This window comes from Poecilia mexicana, unplaced genomic scaffold (assembly GCF_051168715.1).
Source record: "Poecilia mexicana isolate PSO_F unplaced genomic scaffold, ASM5116871v1 scaffold_20, whole genome shotgun sequence".
Taxonomy (NCBI): Eukaryota; Metazoa; Chordata; class Actinopteri; order Cyprinodontiformes; family Poeciliidae; genus Poecilia; species Poecilia mexicana.
Window position 1 is genome coordinate 7,769,163 of NW_028263389.1, and position 16,077 is coordinate 7,785,239.

Genomic DNA, 16,077 nt, shown 5'->3' on the forward strand with positions numbered 1-16,077 from the left:
GGCTAACATAACAATGTCTCCAAGTTATGTTTTTCACACTTGTAATATCTGTGTGCTAGGTAAGTCGTATTTTATTTTAGAATATTGCAGACTGTCGCAGCAGAAATTGGTAGATAACGTCGAGATTTTGTAACCAGTGAAAGCTCGATTTTTATCAGGTCATGTCATCTACTAGTCACTAGAGGGCAGTGATGCGCATTATTTATGACTCCTTGGTCTCGATTGAAAATCATAATCTTAAATCATTTAGAGAACGAAACACTTATTTAAAAACTTCTTAATAACAAAAATGTTTTTCTTTTTCATCTCATGCGACTTTGTTCCTCAGAGTACGCTTTCCTTCCAACCGCTCTCAAATTGGTGAGAAACGTCACTGATATCTATAATTTTGGAAAGGGTAGCAGTCAATTCTAAGGCTGTCTATCTATCTATCTATCTATCTATCTATCTATCTATATATATATATATATATATATTGCAAAGTACCTTTGCAATATATTATCTGCAGATAGACTGAACTGTCACCCTAAGTCATAAATTTCTTACAAGAAATTACAGGAACATCTGTGCAGAATATGGACTGGAAGCCCCGAGATCAAAATGGGGGACACCCCCAAAGGTGGTGGAGAATGACCGAGCTAAGATCCTGTGGGACTTCCAGATCCAGACAGACGAGATGGTAATGGCAAACCAACCGGACATTGTGGTGGTGGATAAAGAACAGAGGAAAGCCGTTGTGGTGGATGTAGCAATACCAAGTGACCACAACATCAGGAAAAAGGAGCATGAGAAACTGGAGAAATACCAGGGCCTCAGAGAGGAACTGGAGAAGGCCTGGAAGGTGAAGACCACAGTGGTGCCTGTGGTCATCGGGGCCCTCGGGGCAGTCACCCCCAAACTGGAGCAGTGGCTCAAACAGATCCCAGGAACAACATCAGACATCTCAGTCCAGAAATGTGCAGTTCTAGGCACAGCCAAGATACTGCGCAGAACCCTCAAGCTCCCAGGCCTCTGGTAGAGGACCCGAGCTCAGAGGATGAAAGAGACCACCCGCAGAGGGTGAGAAGGGAATTTTATTTTTTGCAAAGTACCTTTGCAATATATTATCTGCAGATAGTCTGAACTGTCACCCTAAGTCATAAATTTCTTTCCTTTCTAATCCTGAGCCAAAACCTTAAAGGTCCAGACTACCTGATAATCATTCGGTGTTCTAGTCTTTGGATCACTCCACAAAGAACCTCGTCACACCAGATGGACTTTACAAGCGTGATATGGACAATTTTTAAGGCACACAGTGTACCTGGGAACAATTAGGCCTGTGGTATAATGCCATAAAGTACCTTTGCCTTCTTCTTTCCAAGGGCAGATAAAACCAAAAACTCGATCATGCTGGAGCTATTGTTGCCATGTCTGATCAAATCCTTTATTTGAGTTGATACAGTGATTATTAGATGATTTGTCTTAAGAGAAATACACACAAATGAGCACAACAATGTAAAATTGAATAGACCATGTCACAGTCTGATGTGATTTTGAGCTAAAGAAAACCGAAGAGGTCTGTGTAGGCAGGGCTTATGAGTTTGGAAAAAAAAAAAGCAAATTGAGCATTTTTTTTTCTTTTCGCAGAAATTGAGCTGTGGAATTTGCTTTGAATACAATGACACTCCGATAAGGAGGATAAGATAATGCATGTTTTGCCAAGCCCCCTCACAAGACTAGAGCTATAAAAGAAGCTCAAGCACATCGAAGCAATTCAATGCGCTTCCTCCGATACCACGGTGCCTTCCTGCTCTCCAGTAGCCAACATGGACTTCTCCAAAAACGCAACAGAGAGACCAGAGCCGTGCAAGGCGGAAGTTAAAGGTTAATATGGGTTATTTTAATGTTCAAAAGGTAGTTGATTTACAACTACCGAGGATGATTGCGTAAAGTTTTATGTCTTAATTTTGAACAGGGACGATTCCAAATTGGCTGCGAGGAACTCTGCTGCGTAACGGACCTGGGATTTTCTCTGTGGGGGAAACCAGCTATGATCACTGGTTTGACGGGATGTCCTTAATGACCAGCTTCTCATTCGAGGATGGTTCGTTGAGCAATTAAGCTATTATTATTATTATTATTATTATTATTATTATTATTATTATTATTATTATTTAAATCTTGTGCTCTGCTTTAAATTTAAATATCTTCTCTCTCTCTCTCTTTCTCTCTGCCCTTGCAGGAGAGATAACCCATAGGAGCAGATTCCTTAGAAGTGACACCTACAACTCTAACATGAGTGCAAACAGAATAGTGGTGTCTGAAATGGGGACGATGGCATATCCAGACCCAAGCAAAAACTTTATTGTTAAGTAAGAGTACTTTTTTTGTTGTTTTAGTTATTATTACTTTTATTATTGTTATTATTTTGATCATTCTGTATTTTTGCTCTGTGATTTCCTGTATCAGAGCTCTGTTTAGGCTGCTGTGCTTTAATGACAATGACCATAAACAGTTGGTATCCGTGAGACTGCGACTTTATTGACATTCTTTGACGTTGTTCTGGAGGGTAAAAACATTGAAAGTTTCACACTTCACAAAAGTGACACGACCTTGCTTTGCAGGGTGGTCACTTTCCTGAACCACACGGTGCCAGATTTTACTGACAACGGTTCCAGCAACATCATAAAATACGGAGATGACTATTATGCCACTTCTGAAACCAACTACATCCGCAAAATTGACCCGGTTACCCTTGAGACTCAAGAGAAGGTAACCCTACAGGGTCCTCTTTACTGTGAAAATGGCAGTAAGTGAAACATTTTCAACTAATGATTTTGTTGTTGTTGTTTGTTTTTGGATCATTAAGGTAGATTACATGAAGTACCTGCCAGTTAATCTGGCTACATCTCATCCACACTATGACAAAGAAGGCAATGCCTACAACATTGGAATTTCGATAGCAGAGAAGGGAAAGACCAAATACATCCTGTTCAAAGTCCCAAATGTTTCACCCAAAGGTAGGTGGTGACATCTCCATCTTCTCACCACAGAGACCTCGGGGACTTCTTTCTCCTTTCAGATTTCCTACTTATTTCTCATCAGCGTCACAATGTAGGCATATTAAGCAGTAAAGATTGTGTTATATTACATTCAGCCGTTATTATTGAAATTAAGCTGTTTGCTGCTACTCCAGTCTTGCCAAGTCGAGCCAAAGTTTATTTGTATAGCAAACTGAAAAGAACAAGAGCAGACCAAAGGGTATGAAGTCGCCCAGTAGCAGTTAAACATAAAGCACAATAAAACAATATAACAATAAAATATATCCAGATACAACAAGCAATGAAAGAAATAAAATACATTCATAACTAACATGATAAATGTGAAAATATTCTTCTCAACATGAGCTTAAAAAAAGAGAATAGAATTTTTTTTTCTTTTTTTTTTTATTCTTACAATGATCAATTATTGTTGTAGCTCTAATATCCAAAAGCCGATACTAAGAAAACCTAATCACTTCTACATTTGAGAAACGATTGAGGAATGTCTAAAAATTATTGACTTACATCTCTGAATAGAATATAAGTGTGCAACAGTTAAGATAAACATGATGGTGCCATACCAGTAATACTATTAAAGATATGCAATAAAATCATAAACAGAATCTTGGCTGTTTGCTAAAGTGGGTAGGTTGCTTTAAAGGTCATCAGCAAAACAGTGGAAATTGATATTACGATTTTTGAAAGTATACCTCAAGGTAAACATTTACAAAGAAAAGAGAATGTTATCCTAAATAGATCCTTGAGGTATCCATAGGTTAAAGTGAACATGGAAGAAAAATGCTTTCCTAGATCAATCAGAAAAAAATCCTCCAGGAATGACTTGAAAAACAATTTGAGACATTAATCTACTGTGCTCTGCAGTATCTGGGCCAGTAGACAGATCCCAAAGCAGAATAAATTGCTAAAAGCATATCTTTAAAAGCCCTCAGGAAACCTATCTCTGTTCTTGTGAGGCGATTAAACCCAGACTGAAATGTTCTTTCTCCCCAATGCTACTTAATCCATAAAAGTAACTGCTCATAAGATATCTTTCGCAACACTCTTGATTGAAAAGTGAGTTTTGAGATGGCTTTCAAAGTGAAGAGAACACACAGATGTAGGTTAGCCTTTTTGATGAGATGTTGTACCACAACTGGGCCACAACCAGAATGAGGGAGGAGTTTATTATACATGAAGTACATGTACCGACTGTATAAAATACACAAATAAAAAAATTAAAAAAAATCAGATGGGAGGGAGCACAAAGAGTTCTGCAGGTGGCAACCTTTTTCCAGTCAGTGAGGAGAGAGAAAGTAGGTTAAGTTTTCTTTACAAAGCACAGGATGAAGGTGAGGTACATGGATCTATTGTAGTGGAAGGCACAGAACAAAGGTTCGAAATCTTATCTTTCAAGACATAAATAGCCCGTTGTGGGCTAAGGCTCAATACAAGATTACTCACAAGGCTTTATTATGGAGTTCAGAGAACTAAAAAAGAAATGAGAGTTGTAACGTACATTGTGACATCAGCAATGGAAACCTTTAAACCAAAGAAATGAATGACATTCTGTGAGAGCCTTTGACAAACTGTGACATTAAGAGAATTGATAACATTCATTCACAATAGTATACAAAAAAGCTGTAATCGAGAGACCAATTTCTCTTGTCCCCTCATCAAGATGGGATAGATGAAAAAAACATATCTTGCCAACAAAGTACAATTGGGTTTATGTTTTAAAGTCAGAAAAGTAGCAAAAGATTAATTGATAATTAAATGTCTAGGGAATAACCTACTTTTCTGAAAGGTTAGACAGAGGTATTAATCCATCAATGATTGGCTAGCATGTGATAAACTCTTAGAGTTGGAGGTTAAATGACAATGTAGAGGAATAGGGATAAGGAGACAGCAATAGAAATGATTCCAACTGAGGTCCAAACAATAATATAATGTGAACCTGGGTTAAGATTGAGCGTTTTGTTAAAAAACATCCATTAGGCCCAGTGCCAAGTACAGCTCACAACCTTTGTGAAAAGCATATTTCTCTTGCCTGATTTTATTCTTGGACTCTAGAAATTATGTATAAACAATTTGCTTGGTCATACATAGTAAAAATATAAATATGTCAAATCTGGGATCAGATTTGACATGACCAGAATTGAAAGTCGTCGGATTATCTGTTTTCCTGGCCAACGAGCACAAGTAGTCGTAGTGTTATCAGTTCAAAAGTCTTACTCAACGTGAGTGTAAAAGTGCAATTGGATTGCCAAATGGACAAACAACCTTCACTGTTATAGGTAGGCAGGCACCATTAATACTGAATGACGTAGCGATGTAGAATGCTACATCCTGCCACAAGTCTGGTCCTAGCACATGTAAATGCATTTTATTTACATAGCACATTTCTGAAATACTTCAAGAAAGAAAATTCATAGTAATTATCAGTTTTTTGGGAGTTTGTTCAAGATTAAATTTAAGATTTTTAAACTAACAGAAGCATTTTAAAGTTTATTCTCTGTCCATTAGGGCAGCAGTGTTACGCTATGAGAACTGGGACAACGTGTTCTGTTTTCCTAGTTTTAGTGAGGATGTGAGCAGCAGCATTCTGGATCAGCTGAAGCTGGCTAATTGACTTTTCAGGTACACATGTGATGACGCTCTTAAAGTAATCAATTCAATTAAAGATAAAAGCATGGAGGATTTTTTTTTTTTTTCCGAGATCTTGCTGGGAGGTTAGCTCTTTAATCCTCAAAATGTTCTTCAGGGGGATAGAAGGCTGACTTTGTAGCTGTCTTTATGCGTGTCTGAAAGCTCAGGTCTGAGTCCATCACTACACCCAGATTTCGGGCCTTATCACTAGTTTCTTGATTTAATCACTGAAGCTGTGTGCCGGCTCTCGGTTGCTTATCATTTCTTACATTTTATCCAACTGAAAAAAAATCATAACCCATCCATTCATTGACTAGTTCTACGCATCTACACAACACTTGAAAACAAATGACAAGAGGAATGCGTTTATTATTTGAATTAAGTAAAAAAAATAAAAAAAAAACTGAGCGAAAAGTGGTGTGATTGCAAAATAGACAGAACAAAAGTGGGATTGATGATCAATGAACATTCACATATTGAATGATGAATTATTCCAAATGCAGTCAATTGATGTAAAAATATCAACCGGCTAAGTTAGCGGCTCCAGGTGTCCATCACAACCAAAAATCCAGTTCAAATAAATCAAAGGAGGCCCTGATTACAGGATGAAAGAATTGGTCAGATGAAATAAGTTGGTCTCCTCGGCTAAAGCACAATCATTAAACGTGTTTGTCTCGTTTTAGACAAAGGCAAGACTGTTCCTGCTCTGAAGAATGTTGAGGCGATTTCCACTGTTTCCTGCCGGTCTCTTTTCACACCGAGCTACTGCCACAGCATCGGCTTCACAGACAATTACATCATCTTCGTCGAGCAGCCTTTCAAGCTGGACATTCTCAAGATGGCCACGGCCTACATGAGGGGAGTCAACTGGGCGAGCTGCATGAAGTTCTGCCCTGATGAAAATGTAAGGAGTCGCAGGAGTTTTGCGGCCTTGCATTCTGTTCATATATTTCTCCTAGAGCAAAGTAAAAAAAAAAAAAAAAAAAATGTTGCTTTTTCTGCTCATATTATAAACCTCAAAAAAGTGGGAGGGTAAAAGTACGATCCAAACTCTTTCTTAACGTCTTCTCCTTTCTGCGTCAGACTCTGATCCACTTGATCAACAAAAGAACCGGCAAAGAGGTGGAAATGAAATTCACCACCGGACCAATGGTCATTTATCATCATGTGAATGCCTTTGAAGACGAAGACCATGTGGTGTTTGACGTCGTCGCCTACAACGACAGCAAGCTTTATGACATGTTCTACTTGAAAAATCTCAAAGATGACGCTAGTTCTCAGAGCAGCCAGTACTCCAAACCAAGTTTCAGAAGGTTTGCGCTTCCTGTCAAGTCGGACAAGGTACGGTATGAAAATAAATCTTGAATTTTAAGCTGTAGCTTGAAAACGGCTTGAGATTTCTCACGGCCTGGGTTGTCCTTCGGCTTTGCAGGGCGTTGGGGTTGGGGAGAATCTTGTGAAACTCAGTTACACAACAGCCAGCGCCATAAAGGAGAAAGAGGGCAAATGCACATGCCAGTCAGAGGTGCTCTGTGAAGGTAAAGCCAACGCCCCATCATACAGTGCTTTGTAAAAGTTCTTGTGCTATACCCTTATTTCTATCGCATAAACATCGGTTTATGTCATAATGTCCCTGCTGAAGAAAGTTATTCCTAAAACATACTATCACAACAGATGGACTCTTTTAACCAGGTCATTTCTGATTAAAAAAAAAAAAGAATTGGTAGCACTTGACATTATTTTTGAACTAAAGAGAGCTGAATAATAATAAAAAATGTTTGCCACAGTTATCAAGTTTTAATTAAACAAAACAACATTTGACACTTTTTGCTGCCTTGTATTTCTCAGTGCAAATCACATAAAATAAAAGTCATGTTTCTTCCTGCAATATGAAAACATCCAACAGTAAAAATGCCATTGTTGAATTAACACCCAAAAGTGTTTATATGTGTCCAAGTGTCACATTAACATTTACAACGGTGCTGGTGTTAAAATATATTAAAAGTAACACCAGTGTAGTGTTGATCACAAAACATAATGTGGTGTTAAAAAAGTAAATAATTGACCCACAAGGTGTCAACATCAATCGAATCCAGTGGAAAATATTCAAAACAATACACAGAAATGGAAAGTTTCACTTTTCTTGAAACCCATTTCAGTATTATAGACCAATGTTAATTTAACAAAAAAAAATGGGTGTCAATCTTTTAACACTTTCAAAAGTGTTACTTTAACACCTGCTGACTTGGACACATATAGACACTTTTGGGTGTTAATTCAACACTGGCATTTTTACTGTGAAGGGTTTCGGATACCTCGGAGAATCACTTTGAATGGGCACTCAAACAACGTCAAATCTGAACAGTGTTTCTCAGCTAGTTTGTGAGTTTTGTCACTGATTTGCTTTGCAATTCATTCAGTGTTTACATGATCCATTTTCACATGCCAGCCACACTCTGCTGCAGCACTTTATCTTCCCCGTCTTCCAAGAAACCTCCTCTGTCCGCCTGTTTATTTCTTTTGTCTGTACTTTGGAATCTGATTAAGCTTTATCCCTGTGCTAAGTTTATCTTCTAGTTTTTTCAGCCTTTAGCGAGTAAGAATTTGTTTAGCTCATTTCGTCCTGCTCATGGAAGCTTCAAATAAGTACCTATGCTACTATGTTCTTCCTATCCAGGTTTTGAATTACCCAGGATCAATTATGATTTCAATGGGAAGAAGTACAAGTTTGTCTATGGGAACATTGTGGACCAGTCTGCATTGTCAAAACAGGTAAAATTTCCTTCCTTTTTTCTTTGATTTGGACGTCGTGAAGTTCAGTTTGTAGGAACATCTGGATTTCATATTTCTTATGGCATACTACTAGGTTCTCAAGAGAGTTGTGTTCCTTGCAGAATCCTTCACAAAATATATTTTTAAAGTTTTTGGGAAACAGGCTCTTCCTGTCAACACTGTTTCACTGATACAGAAAGGAAATTGCAGTTGTAAAAGTAGAACTACTGGCTAGGGCATCACAATGTCCTTAACGCTTTGATGTCTGAAGACCCTGTTGGCACAAAATAAGTTATAATAGGTCCATTGGGCCCAGTTGTACATTGAGACACAATGAAAAGTGGAAAAAACAACTTCAATGTACGGAATGAGATGGCGTGAGATGACGTCTACAAAACGCGGATATATCAGCTGTTATCACCATTCAGTCAGATAAGAGTTAAAAGTAAAGCTGACTGGAAACCTAAAGACCTCTCTGCTTTAGTATCTGGAAGTCCTAAATATAGTCATCATGCAGTGGGGGGTTTATTACAGGGCATTTGTGTTGGACTGAGATAGAGATGTCTCCCAGTTCATCGTATTTCAACATCATGAAAGCCGTCCGAGTCAGCAAAGAGTCACAAGTCCATCTTCCGCAAAAAAAAAAAAAAAAAAAAAAAAGGAATCCCAATTGTCTGGAATGGGTGCTTGTATGACTGATAAAAGTCCTCCAACATGTTTAATTCACAAATAAAATATGGCGGGAAATCTTTAGAGATGCTGCTTATTCACTAAAGTTGTTTAAAAAGACACTGATCACTTCTATCACAGTTGAACTCAATTCAATTTAGTGTACTTCTAAAATACCAATTCATAACACGTCATCTGATGGCACTTTAGAGAAAAAATAACTTTTATCCAATCACACATTTATTCCAATCAATCCTAGTCGTCAAACAGTGCAGTCAAGCTCAGTTCCTTATTCAGATCGGTTTAAAAAGTTTTTCTAAGGAAGCACAGTAGATTGCAATGAATAATGAACTTGCAGCAATTCCTCGTATGGAGCATGCATGCAGCATCAGTATAGAGGAAATCCTCCCGTTTAGGACTCAAACTACAGCTTCTGAGATCCATTATTGCCCATATAAGTTTTCACCAGTAAGAGTTGCTCCAAATGCTCGTTAACGATTTTCTTTTATTATTTTTTTATCTCCATTAGGTTGCAAAGTTTGACACAGAAACAAAGGCTATGCTTTACTGGAATGAAGAAAACTGCTGGCCGTCAGAGCCGATTTTTGTTCCCAGACCAAATGGAGAGTCAGAGGACGATGGTGAGTGTACGGATGAGCAAAAGTAAACCTGGGCGTTGAACATCAGCCTGCACTGGATTTTGCGCTCTTAATCTGTGCACATACAAAGACTTGGCAAAAGCAGATGTATTTATATTTTTGTCACTGTACTACTCGGTTAATTGGCATGAATTTAAATTCCAACTCTACTTTGCAGGAGTGGTCCTGTCATCTGTCATCAACTCCAATCCAGGCCAGTCTGGTTTTCTTGTGATCCTCGACGGAAAAACGTTCAAGGAAGTTGCCAGGGCGTACGTCAACGCTGACCTCTACAAGGACATGCATGGGATTTTTATTCCGAAAGGGAACTAATCAACATGCGACATGTTTGAAGTTTACTACAGCCCTCCTCAGTCCCCACAGGCTTTCGCCTGACTTTGCAAAACCGCACACCATCGTTTATCTTACTTCCCCTGTTACCATGACAGCTTATGTGCTGGGTTAAACTGTATCTAAATATAGTAAGCTTGTGAAATGATATTCTCGTGCAATATTATATTGTTTCTGTTTTAGAGATAAATATATGTTCGCCTTGAGCACATGCATGTCATTGTTGTTGAATATTTGCATATCACTCCATTAAAGACCGACGTAAATGCTAAGTTTGGAGTTGTTCTACTCATTGTATTACCACGCAGGGATAAGACAGGAGCTAGTAAAGGTGATTTTTACGGCCGATCAGAGAGACCTTGTAATGTTACTGTTCTCGCTTTCAGCACAAACATGTCAAAACTTTTTTGAAGCTTTTATCCAAAGAAAGATAAGACCATTAAAGGTAAACCAAACATGTGGAATTCATACAGTGCCTTTCTAGTCATGTTCACCACTCAGCATACTTGACACTGCAGACCCATTTTCACCTAGAAAAACTCCGACATACCCGTGTCCGCCCTTCGTTGTGTTTGCCCAACAGTCCGTCACAGAACACCAAAATAACACAAATGAATTTTTAAAAAAAACAGAGTTAAAACACCTCATCAAGCATCATGTGTTGCATGCGTTTTATTTTTGACTCGTCATGCTTCAACACAACTATAAGTTAACATAATCTCATAATTCATAGAGTCTCCAAACAGTTTGTGTCATATGGCTCTTTATTAGTGAAGATTAGGTCTGGCTGACCACCAGAGGGAAGCAGTGACCATACTATTTCTCCACACCCAAGCTTCTCCACCAGTCGTCATATCACACATGATAACTCAAAAGTGTCAAAGCTGCTGTAAGTAAACTGAAAACATTTCAGAACAGTGAAATGCCTTTTCCGTGGTGTGCCCGACTTCCTGAAGACGATAATATAGAAAAATCATCATGGGTGATGTCAGTCACCGACGTCGCAACAGTTCTGGTCATTAAAATAAACAAACTACACCTGAGTTGCTGTACAGTACAAACAATTTTTTATCCACCATAATACCACTGAATGAAAGAATTTCACAGCATCAATTTTACAAAGACATATTTTGAGAGTGCATCTTCATGTTTTTGGTTTAGTTATACAAGGCAAAAAATACCTTCACAGAATTAAAGTTGTTTTACCATGAAAAGGTTTATGAGCAGAGTATACAGGCCCAAGAGTCATCCCATCAAAAGTAACTAAGTAAATAAATCATAATCCACGCATGGTTACATCTGAGTGGAACCAGTAGGGCAACTTCTAATAACAACCAAGTAGCAAATATCCGTTACACTCTTGGGGCTGCACGAGATCCCACGTTACATTAGAAACAAGGTAACGTACAGAAACGATGAGAATATAGTGCATGGCAGTGTGTTGCTGTATGGAGACCAGAAAAGTGAAGAATGTGGATTTCAGAGGGAAATTTGTTCATCACAAGACAGCGAAAGTCGTGACGGTAGGAAGTATCTTAGTCCAGAGCGTTTCATCTTCCAAACGTGACTGCAAAACCAGTGCTACAAATATGAACAATTCATTACCTATTAGTGCAAAATATTCAATTTTACAAAATCCTTTACGTGGCAGAAAACCATAACTTCATGTGCAGATCTTGAAGAAAAAGTGTTGAAACATTTGAAAAACAACAGCATGACCTCTCAACCTGCACGTTGCCTCAGAAGCGGTGCAGACTCTACTTTCCAGGGGTTAACAGTGTGTTACCTAATCATCATTTGAATCAGCTGCGTCTGAGGTTACCTAAGGCAGACGGACAAATAGAAAGTCAACAAAGCCAATTACCTAAACTAGGTCTATGATCCAGAGGGGGGTGGGGGGGAAATCATGCAGAAAATTATTGAGCGCAAGGAAACAGCTGACAGGAGACATTGAGAGAGGGTTCGTGTGTGCAGGACTTGCAAGAGAAGATGACGAAGAGGAGGAGGAGGAGTGAGTGTTTTCAGGCCCTGGTCACATTTTCCTGGGAGTGTTTCAGAGAAATGAGTAAAGGCAGAACAAGGGGAAGGTAAACATGCTTAGATTTAGTGGCAATTCCTAAGAATTTGCCTCAAAAACTCCTTAGAGTACCTTTTTTTGTTTTGGTGTCTGTTGCCTTCCTCTTTCTCCACACCCGCAAATTGTAAAAACACATCGATTTCAGTTGCTCACATCACACAGTTGATCACCAAACGCGGCAAGAAAACTCTGTCCTGCTGGGACGACGGCGGTAGAGGGGTTTTCTTGAGTTTCTCTCTTGGTTGCAAACGGTGAGCTGAAAGCTGGAGAGTCCTGGGATTATTCTGGGCCCCTCGAGTCCATGCTTGGTCCCCATTTCAACTTAGGAGTCTTCAGCTTTAGTCTCCTCCTCTTTCGCTGAATCGTCCTGACCTTTCTCTGCGTCCACTTCCTCGTCCCCTTACAAACAGAAACGGGGACGGTTAGACAAGACGTTTCACGAGTGGGGCACCTTTTTGTTCCCATTACATTTCAGGGCCATCTTTTTCCTTGAGAATATGGTCTGGTTTGACCTTGATGGAGCTGAGGTGAAGTCATAATGTGGGGAATTTTTTGTTTGCTCTCACACTCTGCTTTGAAATAAAGTAGCTATGCACAGCTGCAGCACTGAAAGTCTGATATTTGGCTTCATCACAGACAAAACAGCCAGATAAATCCTTGGGTGCCATTCCTTACACCGCAGGGAGGGCTCGAGGGGGACATTTGGATAGTTTTTGAACACACAGGCTTGAAAATTTTACCCGTACACAGATACATGCATTCCTTTCGTATTTGTCATAGAAAGTAGCAAAATACTGGACAATTTTTTCAATTCCATTCCAAACTGAAATCTCAGTTCTCACCAGATTTGTTGATGTTAAGCTGTGCCAGGGTTTGGGACAGGTCGGCGGCCCCCTGCGCCTCCGGGCCTCCCGGGATCTCGTGGATGGCGTTCCTGCGGCCGGATCGTCGAGAAGCGATGAAGTCCTCGTAAGTGGCCTCCACATCCGTCATCGCTGGCACACTTTCACCATAGCATTGCCTTTTTACACACACACACATGCACACACACAGCAACAAACCTAACTCTAGCTCCAGGAGCACACGGGCGTAAACGTGTGCAGCATTTAGGTAGAATGACAAAACTGTTGTTTTTTTTTTTTTTTTGTGAGTAAAAGTGTGTGAGGACGACACATCAGAAGAAGACGAGACGCACTCCAGACGCTCGTTCAATACATCCCTCCCTCCTTCCCCTCTTATTTCACAACCTAATCCCCTATTAATCTATTTTAATCTCAGTCCAGGGTACAGGCGACTCTACAGAGATGAAGATGTGCACTAGTGGTGGGGAATATTATGGAGAACTTACATAAAGATGTTGCTGAACCAATGCAGAGCTCAACTAAAAATGCTCAGTTAAAGGGGTAATTAACGAGGAAGTCAGCTTGCACACTGGAGTGCATAGACAGCTACCTAGCACTGAGATGTAGGTTAAATCTCTCTGTTGACACTACAGCTCTCTGTATCAACCCGGCTGGATGAGGCTGCCCTTTAGCAATAATCAGGCTCAGGCTTTGTTTTCCCTTCTCTGCTTCTTCAAATCTGTCAATCACAGATTTCTTTTTTACTGTGCCAAACTGGAAATCCTTCATAAGACAAAAAATAAATAAATAAATAAATAAAACAACTTTGCAATCTAGAACCACAATACCTTTTTTTTAAGCAATAGCCGCAAATGCATTGACTGACCAACGCAACATCTGAGGGTCTCATCTGTTATCAGCCGGGCGCACTCCCACTCAGCTGTCACTCTCAACATGCTGTCAAAATTGGCAAAACCCAGCAGATGCCATGCGTGCCCAACAGACAGACTGAACACAGTGAAAGGGGAGAGGCTACAGACAGCATGGAGGAATGTTGACAGTCATATCTGGGACGATAACAACCTGATTTGTTGGTCCTGACCTTTCAGAGTCTTTTGCCCTCACTCCAGCTAAAAAAAAAATAAAAGAAAATCCTGTTACATCAAAAATTAGTCGCATTTTCACACATCTGATATGTCTCTATATTGTTAGTTGACACTTTAGACAGTTTGCAGGCTGGCCTGGACACACATAGAGCTCCAAACTAATGATCAAAGCACAGTAAAACACAAGAGCCAAGATGGCCTCTCTGCCTTCTATAGACCTGACAAAATTTGCTGATCTGTCTTTGAAACCATTTCATTTGCTGCGCTGCCAAACACTGGTAGCATTAGTAAAGAGGAGAGTTAATGAAATGGAGACCCAGAATAACTTTCGCCAGCTTTTCGATTCCCCACAGAGGCTAGTAGTCTTATATAGAGCTTCCTGCTGCTGGTGCTTTGGAGCCCAAAGACCCCCAAGAGCCATTTAATGCTCACACAGAAAATTTAAAGAAAGTTGTGTGTATTTATTTCTTTTTACACTTACAAGGATACTATGATTTGAGCTACAGATGATCAAACATGCTTAGACTTCTTGAAAAAACAAAACAAAAAAGCAATCCATTTGGTCAAGGATTTGACAGCCACTAAGGCTGTGTTGTCCTGGGAAATGAATCGTAACACACGTCCACAAACACCACTGTGTGAAAATAAATCCTAACAAGTAGCTGTGACATCTTTCTAAATAGGCCTGTAAGCTCATCCAGGCCATTTCCTCTATCTGTAAGGATTCTGCTTTGTACTTGAGGGCAAGAGCAAATGACAAAGTCACAGAAATCACCCAATTACCAAACTTTTACCTTTACCACTTTACCACTTGTGCTTTTTTTTTTTTTTTAGCAAATTATACCAACAAAATAAGACTGATGTGACAATTCAGTGGCAAGTCAGTGTTGCAGTTATAGGTATCTCTAAAGTCAGTTGTGCAAACAATCAACCAGGCAGGTAGATAACAGTCTTATCTCCAAGTGGGAATTCAACTTAGGGCCCCATTCGACTTTGATCCTGGCTGTCAGATAATTTATATTTATGGTAATACTTTCACAAATTAATATTTTGTCTCTTTTTTTTCAATTGGAACTAACAGTATCTAAATTTATAGCGCACAATATTATTCGACGCTTTCATCCAGTAAAACACTATACATCTTACAATTACTCACTTAAAAAAATAATAATAACGATTGCGAATCATTGTTGTGCTTGTTATTTAGGGTTCTAAATATAAAAACTTACAATTAGGCTTAATAAATATGTGCTACTATAAATACCCCGGCACAATCGTGAGTCTCCTGTTGATTTCACTGATAAATATAACGGCCATCTGTCTCTGTTTCTCTGTCGCTGATGACAAAGACCCCAATAAGGCAGAGCTGGGTCAGTGTCACACAAACGGCATGCAAACTCGTTCTGCGTGCGATTTCTCCATATGCGCCCTGTGCATGGCGTGATCCCGGTCATGATCAGAAATGTACCTGTCTGGGCTAAAAGGTTTCCGAATATTCGCAAGGGTCAGTCACTCCAGCCCGAGTCCGGCGTTACCTCGGTTCATCTTCAAGGGTTCACGACGTGAAGCTGAAGCAAGACTAATTTTAGTTCCGGGTGTTTGTTTCAAAATAAAATCCAAAACAAGCTTATCTTTGTGGCTCACTTTATTTGTGCAAAAAGGCGTGGAAGCTGTGCCATATTTAGATACAAAAGGAAAATAAAATCAGACGGCTGAAAACAAAGTCCCAAACTGTGTAAGACTGCTTTAAGACTCTTCCATTGGCAACTTTTGAAACGGCCGATATGGCCCACTGCTCAGGGTGCCATTGTGTAAGGGGGCAGCCCCAGTACTTATAAAACGTTGTTGCTTTTTCCTCATAAAATTTCCCGTCAGTTTTTGTGATTTCCAGTGAACTGGGTCTGGGCGCCCCCTTGTGTTGTGTGTTACGAAAGCACCGTAAAATGGGGGCTGATT

General features: G+C 39.6%; 2 protein-coding genes across 5 annotated transcripts; one reads left to right on the plus strand and one right to left on the minus strand.

Annotated features, from left to right (window-relative positions):
- The first annotated feature begins 1,624 nt into the window (after positions 1-1,624).
- On the plus strand, positions 1,625-10,368 carry bco1 (beta-carotene oxygenase 1). 2 transcript variants are annotated; one of them, XM_088001344.1, is made up of 11 exons: positions 1,625-1,863; positions 1,955-2,083; positions 2,222-2,351; positions 2,604-2,751; positions 2,849-2,999; positions 6,350-6,570; positions 6,750-7,007; positions 7,099-7,228; positions 8,344-8,438; positions 9,637-9,748; positions 9,924-10,368. In XM_088001344.1, the coding sequence occupies exons 1-11, from the start codon at positions 1,806-1,808 to the stop codon at positions 10,076-10,078; spliced, it is 1,587 nt and encodes a 528-aa protein (XP_087857470.1). In that variant the 5' UTR covers positions 1,625-1,805; the 3' UTR covers positions 10,079-10,368. The 2 variants fall into 2 exon arrangements, with proteins under 2 accessions (XP_087857470.1, XP_087857469.1); XM_088001343.1 differs by having other exon boundaries at positions 1,627-1,863; positions 7,099-7,204.
- A 385-nt stretch (positions 10,369-10,753) lies between these two features.
- On the minus strand, positions 10,754-15,707 carry pkia (cAMP-dependent protein kinase inhibitor alpha). 3 transcript variants are annotated; one of them, XM_088001346.1, is made up of 4 exons: positions 15,590-15,707; positions 14,118-14,145; positions 13,016-14,023; positions 10,754-12,572 (listed from the first exon to the last, which is right to left on the minus strand). In XM_088001346.1, exons 3-4 carry the CDS (start codon positions 13,212-13,214, stop codon positions 12,496-12,498), a joined length of 276 nt encoding a protein of 91 aa, XP_087857472.1. In that variant the 5' UTR covers positions 13,215-14,023; positions 14,118-14,145; positions 15,590-15,707; the 3' UTR covers positions 10,754-12,495. The 3 variants fall into 3 exon arrangements, with proteins under 3 accessions (XP_087857472.1, XP_087857473.1, XP_087857471.1); XM_088001347.1 differs by lacking the exon at positions 14,118-14,145 and having other exon boundaries at positions 13,016-13,194; XM_088001345.1 differs by having other exon boundaries at positions 13,016-14,145.
- Between the last annotated feature and the right edge of the window lie 370 nt (positions 15,708-16,077).